General features: G+C 41.1%; 1 protein-coding gene across 1 annotated transcript; it reads left to right on the top strand.

The window, feature by feature from the left end:
• Positions 1-3,129: 3,129 nt before the first annotated feature.
• Positions 3,130-13,833, top strand: agtrap (angiotensin II receptor-associated protein). The gene is made up of 5 exons (XM_079265481.1): positions 3,130-3,211; positions 4,293-4,327; positions 4,544-4,655; positions 6,471-6,672; positions 12,001-13,833. Exons 1-5 carry the CDS (start codon positions 3,185-3,187, stop codon positions 12,123-12,125), a joined length of 501 nt encoding a protein of 166 aa, XP_079121607.1. The 5' UTR covers positions 3,130-3,184; the 3' UTR covers positions 12,126-13,833.
• The last annotated feature ends 1,099 nt before the right edge of the window (positions 13,834-14,932 follow it).

Below are 14,932 nucleotides of genomic sequence, written 5' to 3'. Positions count from 1 at the left end.
AATATAACAGCCAGCGTGTCTCTGATCCGAACACACACGCTCTCTGAGAATCTATCAATATTCCATTAGATGGAGAAAGTAACACTCGTTTTTCTTTTCCCACAACCAGCGGCTCGGTCGGACCGTGATTGTGCCATCCTGATTTACGGCTCCAGAGTAAAAGCAGTAGTGATGTATTTTTAATAGTTACCTCTGACAGAGTGCCCTGCTGAAACCTGGCCAGCAGCCAGCCGAGTGATAGATTACCCAGAGCCACATCCTGGCAGAGCTGTAGCTTCACATCACCACAGAGCCACTTCTCCCTTTCTTTAGGATTTCTTGAAGTAATTAATGACCAAAGTTTTGTTTTGTTATCTTCAGCCAACTTCTTTAGAGCAGGGAAACTCTCTAAAGGACGCGGGTGGTGAGAACAATTTACACGAGGATAAACAAAGCGGCAGGAAATTCTCTCCTCGGCTTCAGAGACAATAAATCATTTGATAAAATGTGTTGAAAATCGATAAAAAAGGTTTAGAAATGAAAGGAGGAAGATGATGTGCTCTAGCGCTACATTTATGCATTTACTCAAGTCTGTCACAGCCGCTTAGGATGTAAAAGGGAGCATTTATATGCAATGGGATTTAAGAGTTGCTTTTCCTCTGACGGTTAAAGACATTACGCAAATGAAATAACATGTCCCACATTTGTCACTCTGCAATCTCATTTTGGCACACATATGCACACAAACACCCTCAGCACAGCGGTTTGGGACGTGTTTGAAAGCATAACCACTTCAATCAGAGCGACACATCTTGAGTGTGTGTGTGTTTGGGGGGGGGGGGTCAGAGGTCATCAGGAGGTCAGGGTTCACACTGGAAAACAGGAGTGCAGGAGCCATCTGCCACAGCTCGCACAATGGATCAAGTCCTTTAAGGTCCAAGAAGCACGAAAGAGGCAAGCATGCCGTCTGACATTTGCATTTTAAAGTTGTGGCATTAATATGCAAATGTGTTTGAATCTAGATCACTTCAGAAAAAAACAGCAGCGAGCAGGTGAGTGAGAAATCTCTGCTGCAGAACCCAGAAGTGACAAACACTTCATGATTTTGTGCATCTAGCCAAAAGTGAAAAGCAGATATGAATGTATCTGTAGGTTATTTATGAATGAACAAGGAGTATGAACGTGCAATGTTATTCTCAACCTTGGAGATAACTCGAGGTCTCCTTACCAGCTTTTCCAGAGCTTTAAAACAAATCCCAAGGTGGATGGATGTGCTCGGCTACTATAATGTGACCAAACTTCAGGGACATGATAACAGGTGAGACGATCAGCTGGGAACAGATGAGAGAAAATGGTTTACAGCTGAGAGGAAGATGAAGGGAAAATACAAGCGTTTCTGAGGCAATAAATCGTTTTTCAAATGTAATAGTTCGTATTTTTATCATAAACTAAAATATTTTCTAGCTCTGTTTTGTTGGACTTGAGTGGATAAGCGTGATCAGAAATAAAATGTAAAAATGTAAAAGTGTAGGTTTCCTCATAAACCGCCAGGACACATCTCAAATACATTATTCAGACTTGTTTTCATCAGAGTAGAGATGTCTTTTGTGTTTACCCCTGTGGACGTCATTATTGGGATGTTGCCGTGCTCTCAGTCGTCAGCAGTTTTGTTGTTGAGTGAAATGTTATCCTAAAATAAGACCCACGTGGTGATGAATTGGACTTATCATTTAATCAGCAGCCATCACAAACTCTTCTTCCTCTTGTACATGTGCAGCTTGTGTGTCTGTAGCTGCCGAGATAAGTGAGCACAGCAGGATGGTAAAAGATGAGCTCTCCCTTTGACTCTGAATGCGAAAGGGAAAAAAAAGAACGTATTTCTTTGACTAGACTGTGGCACAAGACAAAAAATGAGAGCAGGTCACTAACAATCAACAGAAGCAGTGCATCCTCTGGGGATCATGAATCCACACTAAGTTTCATGGTAAGCTGAGCGGTAGTTGTAAAAATAGATACAGCATCTGGAGCAACAATCGGATGAACTTTTCCAAATGTCACAAACAAGCTGACATAGTGAACTTCAACATTGAATTTGATCGATATGGATGCATCATCACCCGCTTTACTGATTCTAACCAAACTTTTGCTTATAATTGCCCGCTGACTTCTCCAGAAACGTTGTTTTTTGCCCACAATGACGAAGTGAGGAGATTGTCTTACAGCTAACTTCTCAAATGCACTCCAGGCATTGAAGCTCATTTTACTTAGTGGCCATATAGTGGAATTACAATTGATTTGCTACAAAAAGACTTACATTTGAAAAGAGACATGTGTAACTCAGCAGATAATACTTTATCTTTTCTTTTTAACAAACACATGAATAGCTATTATTGAAATCATTGGGTCCTGAAAGTTGTAAAATGCACCAATAGTTGAGTTATTTGACTTCCTCCATCCTCCAGACTGATTGATGGATGGATGTCTTGCTATATTGATTGGTATATAGCTCTATAAGCTAACGTCATATTTTGTTTTACAGAAAGAAAAGATGATTGGATTTTGACATATAAATACGAAGGAATTGATTTAGATTCAGATTTTTTGTATTTTCTTGGGGGCATATATTCCTGAATTGGTCCGTCACATGACTGGGGATGTGATCCAAAAGACTTGACTATAACTATGCATTTAAACACATTATTGCCTATGTTTGTATCAAAAGCCTTCATCAGTCAAATCATCCCACCGCTGCTGACATGTGATGTGTTGTCATGTGATTTTGCTCCACTGACAAATAGAAAATGATAATTCTCTGCAACTTTTGAATCCACCAATCTTGTACTTTCCATCTCATCTGTTGCAGAAACTGAGCAGACCGCTTTATGTGTTTACTCTTTCTGGTTGTTCACGTGGTACATTCCTCTTCATCCAAAGTGTTGCAGCGGAGGGACACGCTGGTGAGGCCCACGTGGTCTCTCGGTAGAGAGAGGGTGAGAGTCACATGGGAGGCAGTCAGCCTGCTGTCACATGGTTTGTGTTTGCAGGCTGACCTGAAGGGAGGAGGAGTTTCACAGAGAAGTTTGTGCAGGAAGAAACAATCTGCGGCAGCTTTTCATGAAGCCCCCCCCCCCCCCCCCCCCCCCCGCAACAAGCTGACGCAGTGAGGCGAATAAAGGAAGAGCTGCTTTGAACCGAACAGCCTGTGATGGAAATCCCTGCCATAAATCTAAAGGTCAGTTTGCGGGTTTTACTTGATTGTAATGTTGGCAGCTTGTTGTAACAAAGACTCAATGCGACGATGTCAACTTTGTTGCTCAATTCCTCGGTGGGGCAACTACCTTCCTCTAGGTGTTTTTATTTACGTTAAAGTGCCTTAAAGATCATAGACTGCATGGTTATGTTGTCAGTGATGGACCAAAGTAAACAACACTATTGGATGTTAGAAACACAAGCGTAGTGATGATTACATGAGTTATTAAGATATGTTTGAGATTAAACAGTGACACCAGATATAGGAACACAATAGTTTCAGTTATTTATCACATGACCCACAGAACAATATCTTGTCAGTCATTTCTGATTTCTGCACTTGTTATGTGTAAAAGCCTAAAGTAATGAGTTGGAGAAAAGATTCCATAACAGGAATTCAATAGAATCATGCCTTTGTGCTATTTTTGTAAAAGGATCAAAAGCAGTTTGGAGGACTCTTAATCAAACAAACTTGGACTCAAACATATGATGTGAAAAGCAAGACAAGACGATGTGTAAATGTAGCTGAAGTAGCACTCACTCTGACATTGTGGAGGGGAATTTTCTGATTCATAATTGGTGCGAATAAAAAGCATATTTAAAAGCAGCAACTTGTGGAGCCATGCAATCCTTCCCCTGATGCTGCTTCTCACTACATGGCAGACGCAAGTTGATCACATGTTTCCAGTTCTGTGGCTTCATGCTCGGATGTTTGTGAGTTGATCGACTGAACTCAGGCTGCATCTAAAGTTACTTACAGTAGAAACTATTATTTTTTTTTTTTTCAATCAGTAAATTCATGGTTTAATATATAGACTGTAAAGAGAATCATGAAATATGTTCCAGAGCCCCAAGAGACACCTTCAGATGGCTTTTTTCTGTCCAACTAACAAAAAGATTCATTTTACAATGATATGAAACAGTGAAGCAGCTGAACGGTTGGAGTTTTTAGTTGATAAAGGATTGATCGATTGTCAGAATTAAACACTGAAGTGTCCTTGATTCGTGTATGTATAGTATTAAAATATGTCTTCTTTCCCTGTAACACTCGTCCTCTGTTGTAGGCCATAGTCCTGGTGCACTGGCTTCTTACAATATGGTGAGTGTAAGCACCGGTTATTTTTCCACAAACCTGAGGAATTTCTCTCCTCTTCTGACGCACGTACACGCATACACACACACACACACAGACTGATTCACAACCTAGGTTCAGCCCTACTCTTTCACCTCCACGTCCCAGTCGTGTGTTTTCTTGATACGGGACTGTATATGTGTGTGTGTGTGTGTGTGTGTGTGTGTGTGTGTCTTGCTGCAGGGCCTGCATGGTTTCGTGGCTTCCCAACTCCTTTGCTTGGGGGAACTTCAGTGTTTTGGCTGTCGGCGTCTGGGCCATCGCACAGAGGGACTCCATCGACGCCGTGCTCATGGTGAGTCCTCGTCCTCCGCTTCCTTCACATCATGTGACCGGCACAGGAGTCCAACTATAGGCACAGCAGTGCGTATCCGTGCTAACCTATTTGTCTGTGGAATCTGGGACAATCTGTGAGCATCCCTTAGAGAGAGAGAGAGAGAGAGAGAGAGAGAGAGAGAGAGAGAGAGAGAGAGACTTCCCTTAAATCAGCACAGAGCAGCAGTAAACGTGGCGGTCATGGTCACACAGATGTTTTAGTCTGTAGTGGTGGGCCAGTGAGGACGTCGGCATCCGTTCCTCTTTAAGAAACTTTCCTGAGCCTGACTGATGAGTGGGGCTGCATAATATTTAGCTGTTTATATAGTATGCGATGTCAAAAGGTTTTGATATTGCACTCAGGGATTTTTTCAGTGAGTAGAAAGAGAGCATCAGTGTAAACTGTACTTTAAAATGTAACTGTCAGTCTGTCTTGTGTCCCATTTGTTCAAAAAAAAAAGAATCATTTATTTTCATTTTTTGTCAGCATATTGAAAGCAGCAGAAAGGTAGAACTGAGTACACTTGATAGCAAGTAATATTTTCCTCATATTGTGCAGCGCTGCTGATGAGTTGGTGGTGCTCCGCTCTGCTGCCGCTTTGCACTGCATTGAGATTTTAGGGATTTGAGGGTTGTGACACTTTTCCCAGTAAAATTACTTTGGACAGTAACGGTTATTTATTTATTTTTAACATGTAAAAAAAAATGTATTAAAATTCTCACAAACAATATAAATACACATAAACAATATGAATACAAACAAACGAGGTAAATAAACATTTCATGTCCATAAAGGAGTATGAAGAAGTACACAATTATATACTTATAATTTACCCAGAACTCATGGCAAGTTAGTCCTACCTAAGATAGTAAAGAACTAGAAGTTAAACATCTGTCTGTAACTTAACTCCGAGCGGCCCCAGACTGCCTCGCTGGCTGTGAAGGTGTGTTATACGCCAAACAAACACAGCACACAGCTCCAGGGTTAAAAAGAAGAAGACAAAATAACCTGTCCAGTGTTTCTTTCAATGACACATTTGACATTAATGGATTCGGACTGTCGATGGGAAGTTACCATCGGGGAATTTCTCACCTTGTCTACTTTAAAGTCCGGGGGTCCATCAGGAGAGATCCTTGTGTGCTGAGCTGGCTGAATGCTCTGGATTCTTTGTGGATCCGGAAGCGGCTTCAAAGTTAAATCAACCGGGACGACGTTTTCTCATGTGCTATGCAGCTTACTGCATGTTTCTGTTATTATCAACTCCAGACTCTCTCAAGTGTCTTAAATATTAATGATGACAATAATATTCATGAATAATATATTATAATATTTTGTAACACTGATGCAATAGATGAAACAATAAAAACAAACTATACAATAAATGCACGTAAAAAGAGAAATTAAATGAAATAAGAGATGAAATAAAACTAAATAGATTGTCAACTAATCATTTATTTAACTCTCATTTCTGTTTTTTTGGAGCATTATCTTTCATCCCGTCATATGGATTTGATTGTTCCAGATAATAAAGCTTACAGATGCATTTTAAATGCCACCGTTTTCCTTCTTATTTTTTGCATTTTTCCTTCTGACTTCCTTCACCACTCTCAGAAATCTCTCTTTTTTTAATTGATTGGAGTGACTTTGTTTTCCACACGCCGTATATTGCAAGGAATCGTTTCCTGTGGTTGATTACATGTGTTGGCCCTTCAGACTATACAGTAAGTCCAAAAGCATCTGACAAACCATCTGTGTGCATTACGACGTCTGCCTCTTTTTGTCCTCTCGCTGTAGTTTCTGATGGGGTTGGTCGTGACGATATTGACCGACATCGTCCATTTTGGGATCTATTACCCGGTGAATGACTTCGCAGTGGAAACCAGGTTTCGCTTTAGCGCAGGAATGGCCATCCTCAGCCTGCTGCTCAAACCTGCGTCCTGCTTCTTCGTCTACCAGATGTACCGCGAGCGTGGAGGAGATTACAACGTTAACTTTGGTAAGTGCTGCAAAATGGGTCAAGTACAGTAACACAAGGAGCATGCAGACTTATGAGGAAGGGATTATTTGCCACCAGAAGGCTGGTTATGAGGAAGAAACAGATGTTCAGCTCTGATAAAGACATCAACTGGAATTAAACGCTTTCAAAAATAAAAGTCTTACAGTGGACACAGATTCTATCTTTCAGCATACTGGAATGTCTTTTTATTTAATCATGTAGGAAGTGGGATCTAACTCTACTTTGAGGAGCAGATGACACACAAAATAACTCATTACATAACAACTTAAGGTTTCATCTAGCGAGTACATGCATCATTTTCCTGCATCAGTTTCCTCCTCCCCACAAATAATCTAAAATAATCCCACGCCCTGAGTGTGAGCAAAGCTAGCTGGAGGTACGGTGTGGTGCATGTGTCCAGAGGCGCTTTGAGATCCTCCCGATGTTGTTTTATGCCGTTTGCCATGACAGGCCTGCCAAGTGCAGCGCACACTGGGAGGGCTCTGTGCTTTACCACCGCCGGATGATTCCACGGTCAAACTAATTAGTTCCAGTCACAAGACTTTAAATTAAGTAAAATATCTGAGCTGCAGCTCGGCCCGGGCAAGGAAATCAGTTCTCCACGAGTTGTTTGTCACGTTTGTGTGTCATTCTGACCACCAGTTTATTCTGCATGCAGCGCAGGGACACATTAGACCAGCGGTTCCCAAACTTTTTAGGCCGCGCACCCCCTTCTACATCCCGACTGGGTTCGCGCACCCCCCCCCCCCCCTTAATAAAAAAAAAAAAAAAGAAGCAACAGAGCCTTTTAAGCCTTCATAGCCGCATAAGAATCGGACCAATGAGAGAACAGTTTGCTCGCGCGTGGCATTTGTTTACAAGATTTAGTCCGCTGTTAAATGTTGCAGTGTGAACACAAACCGAACAAAGGAGCAACTGCAACATTGTATCATATTAATCCCTGAATCAGAACAAACGAACTGAAGGTGTGAAAACGCCCTGAAACACTGCAACAAAGTTTCAATAACTTTCAGTGACACAAGGCGTCACTTTTAAAGAGCAATACGGATGCGAGCACACACGCACAGGCTCAGAGGCAGATTATCACATTTCATTTACAATTAATGAGCGACTAATGTAGCCAGGATGTCTTCGGACAAAGCATCGATGCGGCGACACAGTGTTGTTGGACACCGGGATCATGCACAACTGTTTTGCTTCTTTCTCCCCAATCATACATTCCACCATCTCTCTGGCAGCTGGCAAGCTCACGTCTTCGGTGATTGTGTGCGGTAGCCCCTTTCTCGCTATTCTGTAACCAGATATGAAGCCCGTAGTGCGTCATTTATAGACCAACACATGAATGAGACTCCAGTTGTTTTTGGCTGTTTTGTAACTCCTCCAATTTCGATATAAACAATGTAAGGGGCTTTTGACTTGCACTGGCATGCTTGGTGTTCAGGTGGCGACGTAAATAAGAGCTTCAGACTGTTAGCCAGAACCTCACTGCACACCACGCACTGTGGCTTTGGGGAATCTGCGTTGCCAATCCAAGTGAAGCCCAGACACAGATACTTCTCATCATATTTCCTCTTTTTTTTCCCAGTCTGATGCTCACTCTCGTTTCCTCTTTTTTCACCTTGACTCCGCGATGGGCCGATGTGCTCCCGATTTGTCTGTGCTGCACCTCTCCGTTCCCCTCGCCTCCGATTCCTCTCTCTCTCTCTCTGTCCCTCTCCTCTTTTACGACTGATAGCTTCAGATGTCCCACCTGACAGTTTTTAAATTAAAATTACATTTTTTTTAAATATTTAATATTATTACACCATCAGACCGCCATTACACTTTTCCTCTCGCGCACCCCCTAGAGGCAGCTCGCGCACCCCCAGGGGTGCGCGCACCCCACTTTGGGAATCCCTGCATTAGACCCACGCAGGATGAAAACAAGTGCAATAACTGATCTGCCGTGATGGGAAAAAATAGCACGGCATTGATGTGAAATAAACTGAGATGGAGCCCAGAAGGGATGTGCACAGAAATAGAGATTTTGTGACATTGAGCTTGGTAAACTTCTTCCATTGACCGGTCAGGAGATACTCAAAATGAGCTCTTTTATTCGCCATGTGTGGCCATTGATTTTGGGGACTTGGACTCTCTCTGCTGGGATCTTTCCCATCAGGAATCCCACTGAGCCGTGATGTCCTTGACAATCCTTGAAAATCCTTAGCCATGGCTTCGTTCACATGGATTAATCAAACATGTCTGTATTCATCATTTGTAGTTCATGATTTTCATGGCAGAGGAGTGAAACAAATTCAATACTAGTTTTGAGCTAGTGAGCTTTTCTTGCCACGAAAAAAACAAAAGTGATAAAAATAAACCAGGAGGTGGGACGTTTGATTTATTATTAACTGTCATATCATCGGCTAAAATAGGAATTTATTACATTATACGATCCGGGATAAGTAATGAAATTCCTCCTGTGTTGCAACCAGTCTTGTTTGACGGATAATTGAATATTGATTAATCTGTGGTTTTACTCTTGACGCCAGAGAGAAGCAGCAGGTACATCCATTAGCCTGTGATTGACTGATGAGTGCAGCTGATGTTTGTTTCCTACAACGTGTGTTTTAATTGCCGTCTGATTGCATCGCTGGCATTAGCATGGTTCCCTGCTGCAACGAGCACTGTGGGAACCAGGCAATCAGGTGCATGTGAGTCAGAAGCCTGGTTGATTCATTTGATTGGCGGCCTTCTTATGCCGGTTGACGTCCCTCCGGTTTTTTGTTTTTATTTTTATGTTGCTCAATGCAATAGAGGCTATTAGACTGAGCAATCACACATTTAGCGTTAAATTGACTGCTACTCAACATGTCCCCTGAACATTGTTTAAGTATTGCTGTTATTAGGCACAGCTGAAGCAGTGAGGAGTGTGTATGAAGAGCGATGGTTGGTAGCCTATCTGACATATGAGATAGTTTTTCAAAACAAAAGAGCAGAATTTTAAGGACTGGATTAAACCGTGTGTTCGGCTGCTCTAATGTAAGCTGCAAACGTTAGCATACCTAGCTTACCACCGACAGTGGGCTAGTAATGTTAGCCACCTCTGAGGCTAGTTAGCTCCTCATTAGCTAGCTACATCATTTTGTGGGGTTACCAGTCGTGTTAGGAAAAGCTCAGTACGGAGCGAGCACATCCACTTTGTAGTATTCCTCCACAGTGGGATCAGGGGTGTAAGGTTTAGGTCCGGACCGTTTGAATGCGGTTATTGTCGGAGGATTTCACCCAAACATCGAAAGTGATAAGAGTAAACAACCTTAGTTTTTGTCTCGAGAAAACAAAGCTTGTTTCTTAAGATAATGATCTCTAGAAACGATATTAAGAATAACGTTTGAGCCCATTTGGGGCTTCCGTACTGCAATACCAAGGCCCTATGTCTTTTGTTTGCATCCGTTTGAAATCATGGACGCATTGTGTGAAAAACCCTTCTAATTTTGAGTTGTAGTTCATATAACAGTGATAGATTCACTCTTCTATGAACTGATCTAGAACGTAAAGCTTGACAGACAGAGCAACAGTAGCTCGGGGAGGGCGGGGTTTAGCAGACTGTTAATTGCCTGCAGTGCGTTCCCCTTTATGTGCAGCTGGTTTGTGGTGACGCAGTTCATTAATGTATGAGACTTTGTCAAAACCTCCAGCTCCCTGTTCTTTTCTTGCATTTTGTCTTCACTGACCTCACAGTCTGTCATGTCTCATGTGTTTCCTGTTCTGATTTGACTATTTGTCTTGTGTCTTTTCTCCTCTCTGCTGACCTTTGACCTCTCAGACTTAGAGACCTCTGTGGACAGTCGCTGTACTACGGATAGTGCTGACAGTGCCTTTATTTGCCGCCGCTATTGATTCCCGGCTTCTTCCTTTTTACCATTTTCTCCTCTCCAATCATCCCCTTCCATCCTCTCCCACACAGGAAGTAAGATCACACATCAGGCGGCAGGACAAAAAAAGAAACTGACTTTTTATTTATTCATTTGCCAATTATGAGCTTGTTAATGTTCTGTTGTCCATCTTTCTCTTTTTAGTTATTTATATTAATTCAATCTGTCATTCCCACCTCCATCAGTCCTCATTGCCCTCCCATTCTTCCGTGTGTTTGTCAGTACAGTATGTTTATATTCTTATCTATTGTATTATGTGAGTTTATATGTTTCTGGAAGTTTGCATCGATGTATTATTCATATCTTTACTCTCCAGACACCTCATTTGTGTTTGTGTATTCTGTCCGCATATATTTAAAGCAGAGCTGCATGATGGCGCACATTCTCAAATCAGCCTAATTAAAGTAATGACGACTTATAATAAACAATGGATGTGACCTTGTTTGAAATGCACACTCAGAGTAAGACTTACGTTATTGAAGGCTTGTTTAGCAGCAATGATGCGTTAAAAAAAAAAAAAAGACTAATCAATGTATTTTTAAAGCTTTAAAAATAAAAATATAAACATGAGTTATGCAGTCTTAGTCAAATGAATATATGTATATATTTACTGAAATCATCCAAAGCCTCTGTGCTTGTTTGAGCATTAATATCTGCATGTCTGTCACAGTTAGAGGACTCTGGGCCATGCAGACGTAAGAGTGCACAGGTCTTTGAACTTCCAAAAAGACATCATTGGTATTCTGTCCGAGTTTGTTTGAAAGTATCATATTGAGTCTTTTTAAGACTTCTCCGATGGATTAGTGTACAGCCCTCAGAATTCATTATAAAGCACGTGTACACAAAGTATAAGGCTGCCAGGAGCTTGCATGCAGAGGTTTTCAGTGCAAACGCATGTCTGAAAATTCTACTCTCATGAGGTTTTTTGGGATTCATTATACATTCCTCTGGTCAATTTCTCTTCAATTAGCTGTAGAAGAAGCAGCTAATCAGATAGTAGTGGGTGTAAAAACAGAGTGATAGAAGGGGAAGAATGTCCGCGCCACTTAAAGAGGTTTTCTTGAATGTAGTTTGCTGATTTCTCAATCCGTCATCCATCACAAGGCGGTGTGTGCTTCACTGTATGTCGGCAAAGACAGTTTCCAACAGTGTAATCTATATTTATCCAGAGGGGGCCAGATGCTCAAGTCAAGATAACAAATCCGGCCAACTGTGTCACCAATCTGTGTGTGAAGAGAATAAGGAAGTTGTGTTTAAGCTAAGAATTCCTTTCTTGTGCAAACAGTTTCAGTCTGCATATTTCGGTGATTCGAAGCAGATATGATTGCGTATAATAGTGTGCATGACAAGGGTTGATGTGTGCGTGTTGAAGACTTCTGGCCTGTCTCCGCAGGTTTCCCCTCGGTGTCTCGAGACAGAGATGCCTACCAGTCCATTGACCAACAGGAGGAGTCTTCCCCCCCGGCCAATCCCTTCAACCAGGCCCAGGACAGCAAGCCAGCCGTCCGCACATACTGAGAGAACCAGGCGGTGAACAATGCAGTTGTTTCCTCTGACTCTTTATGCAGCAGCACCGTGCTCGGTGGCCACTTTCTTTTTTCAATCGATTCCACATCCGTCCCTGTGTTTCGTACAGTCTGTCTGCTGCAGATTGCACTGACGGGAAAATGAATACTTTATACTTTGCTAAATCATTAGCTCTGCTCTCCGTTTTAGAATGAAATGTGGCGTAATTAAACTCATTTACATCTTTTCTTCAACGGTTGTAATGCTTTTCTGCTGAGCTGGCACATCACTGCTGAATAAATACAGAGGAAACACTGCTCTCCCTCTCCCCTGCTGTTACTGTTGTTACCGCCTACTATTTGTTAGTAGGGAGGTGTTGAATGGAGCAGTTGTGTCAGTTTACATGTGGCACTTGCAGACATCTTGTCTGTTTCTCGTTGTGCTCTGCAGTAAATGTAATTATTGTATTTCCTATTACGCTTTGCTTTACGGTACAAGGTTGACTTTATAGACTGATTGCATCATTTGGATTCGTTTTCGTATTTTTTACAGTCAGTTCTCTTTTCAAAGTTTTGAGTTCCTGTTTTCACGATGACCTACATTACATGACAAAGCGGACATGTGGCAACTATGTTGGTCACGTTCTAGTGAGTGAAATGATCCCGGCTGCAGCACAAGGGGGTCTTCAGTCCAGTTGTTCCCAAACGTTCTCATGTCAAGGACCCCGTCACTGAGACAAATTAGACCAATGACCTCCATTTGATGTGATTTTGTCCAAGGGTCCCTCATTTGAACATGTTACATGTTATAAAAATAGGCAGTCATTGTGTTAAATATCGATCGACCCCTCATGGACCCCTGTGAGTCCCCGATCCCCACTTTGAGAATCACTGTAGATCCTGAGAGGCACCTTATTTGCTGACATGCCTCAAGTTCAGACACGCGAACCTGGCCTGTGTCTTTAAGAACATGTTCCACATTAACTGAGCTCTGTAATGATCACTGTAACACCACATGGTGTCGTCCATGTTGAATGTGAGAGACCTGCAGAAAGGCAGCAGCAATTCTGTTCATAATAAAATGTTATATATATATATATATATATATTATATATAAAAAAGCATTTTTGCATCAGGATTTCTATAGTTGGGCCATTCAGACGTGATAAATGTTTCACTACGTCATGGAAGAGAGTCTAAAATGTCACAAGTTATTGTGAAAAAAATATAGCTTAAAGTTTAAGCTATATTTTTTTTAATTCATGAGAAAGATTTGTCTTTTCATGATGTGATATTTCCCTCAATAACTTTTATTATGGATACAAATAAAGCCAGAGAGAGCTGGATCAACTCAACAGTCTGGATTCCTCTATTAAATATGATTTTTCTTGGAAAGTGTAGAAATATCAAACATGACATGATGGTTGCTCTGAACGCATTTGAAAGACACGAGACCTGTTCACCTTAGAAGATACAAACTGCTGCTGAAATCTAGCTTTCACCAAACAAAGAGAAAAAGATGAAACATTTGGGCTGCATGTCTTGTTGGCTGCACTGCCTTAATTCTGGTTGTGATTCTTTTTTTATGATTTATGCCGTTACATTTTGTTTTGGTTCTCTAACATGAGAGTGTTTGTCTTTCATTCCTAGCTTGCTTCTGATTTGTAATTTGATTTGGCAAGCAGGCTTTTTCTTTTTTGTCTTGAAAATAAAGAACAATGAAGAACATTTACACTTACACTGTGATATTTTTTCTAGTTTCTTTTATATTTATATATATATATATATATATATATATATATATATATATATGCGATTCCTTTTTTATCCATTGTTAACTTTTTATTGTCGAACTATTGTGTATTGTCAGCGATAGACTGTAATTGATTTTAGTTTATTGCTATTGCACTTTGGCATGACCTTTTCCTTTAGGACACTCAGCCTGTACATTCTGGCAGGGGACAGACAATGGAAATCAGCCTTGCGGCTGTAATTGGGTGCATTTACATTTTTATTTAAAGTGTTCATCAATGTACATTGTCCCTCTCGAACAAATAAAACCAAACTAAATTTGTCGAATGAAGCTTTCCTGATAAACTACAGGATTCACATGACATTTACATCGGCATGCAGTTATATGAAGCATTTTGAGACTACTTGTAGATTTTTCTTTCTTTTCTTTGCCCTGCTTTTATTTATCCAACCAGACACGACTTTTATCTTTATCTTTTCCCGTACTCTTACTTTTTTACCGTGCATATTCCCAGAGCCAAACCAGCTTCAGCTTTGTCAGTGAGTGCCAATACTCATTGAACCACTTCAGCACAATACACACTTTACAACAGCACTTGACTGAAAATGAAGCAGAGATGTTAAACGGCTTCATAAAAGTCTGCTGCCTCTTGCATTGCAAATATATTTAGAGTACGGTATTTAGAGTGGTAATGCTACATGCACCTGGAATGTAACAACACCTGATTTATTTTACGTAAAACTATTGAAGTAGTACACACAGAATGTGAACTTGCAGTCAAGGTTTCTGTCCCTGATGGCTTTCATGACTGCACAGCATTGACTCTGGTTAGCTTGAATGGTCTGTTGTCCTCAGATGCCATTTGTTCGTGTGTGTAGTTCTTCCTCCTGAGCCTCTTTGTACGCATTCATATGCATGAAAACGTGCCGACATGACCCCCTACGGAAATATTCCGACAATGTGTAAATATGCACCACATTATTTTTTAATTTTCAAACCAACACAAAAAAGAAATAAAGAACAAAGATTTACTACGTTTCACATCAGTTAACCACCATACTCCCAAC

The sequence above is a fragment of the Melanostigma gelatinosum genome (genome assembly GCF_949748355.1).
Source record: "Melanostigma gelatinosum genome assembly, chromosome: 3".
In the NCBI taxonomy this organism is placed as follows: Eukaryota; Metazoa; Chordata; class Actinopteri; order Perciformes; family Zoarcidae; genus Melanostigma; species Melanostigma gelatinosum.
The sequence above is the reverse complement of the archived record's forward strand: the minus strand, read 5'-3'. Positions and strand labels throughout refer to the sequence as shown.

Bases quoted from the DNA above. Each gene is read 5' to 3' on its own strand.
- agtrap (XM_079265481.1), top strand. From the start codon at position 3,185: ATGGAAATCCCTGCCATAAATCTAAAG. The intron at 4,328-4,543 runs GTGAGTGTAAGC...GTCTTGCTGCAG, and splicing joins CACTGGCTTCTTACAATATG to GGCCTGCATGGTTTCGTGGC. The intron at 4,656-6,470 runs GTGAGTCCTCGT...CTCTCGCTGTAG, and splicing joins CCATCGACGCCGTGCTCATG to TTTCTGATGGGGTTGGTCGT.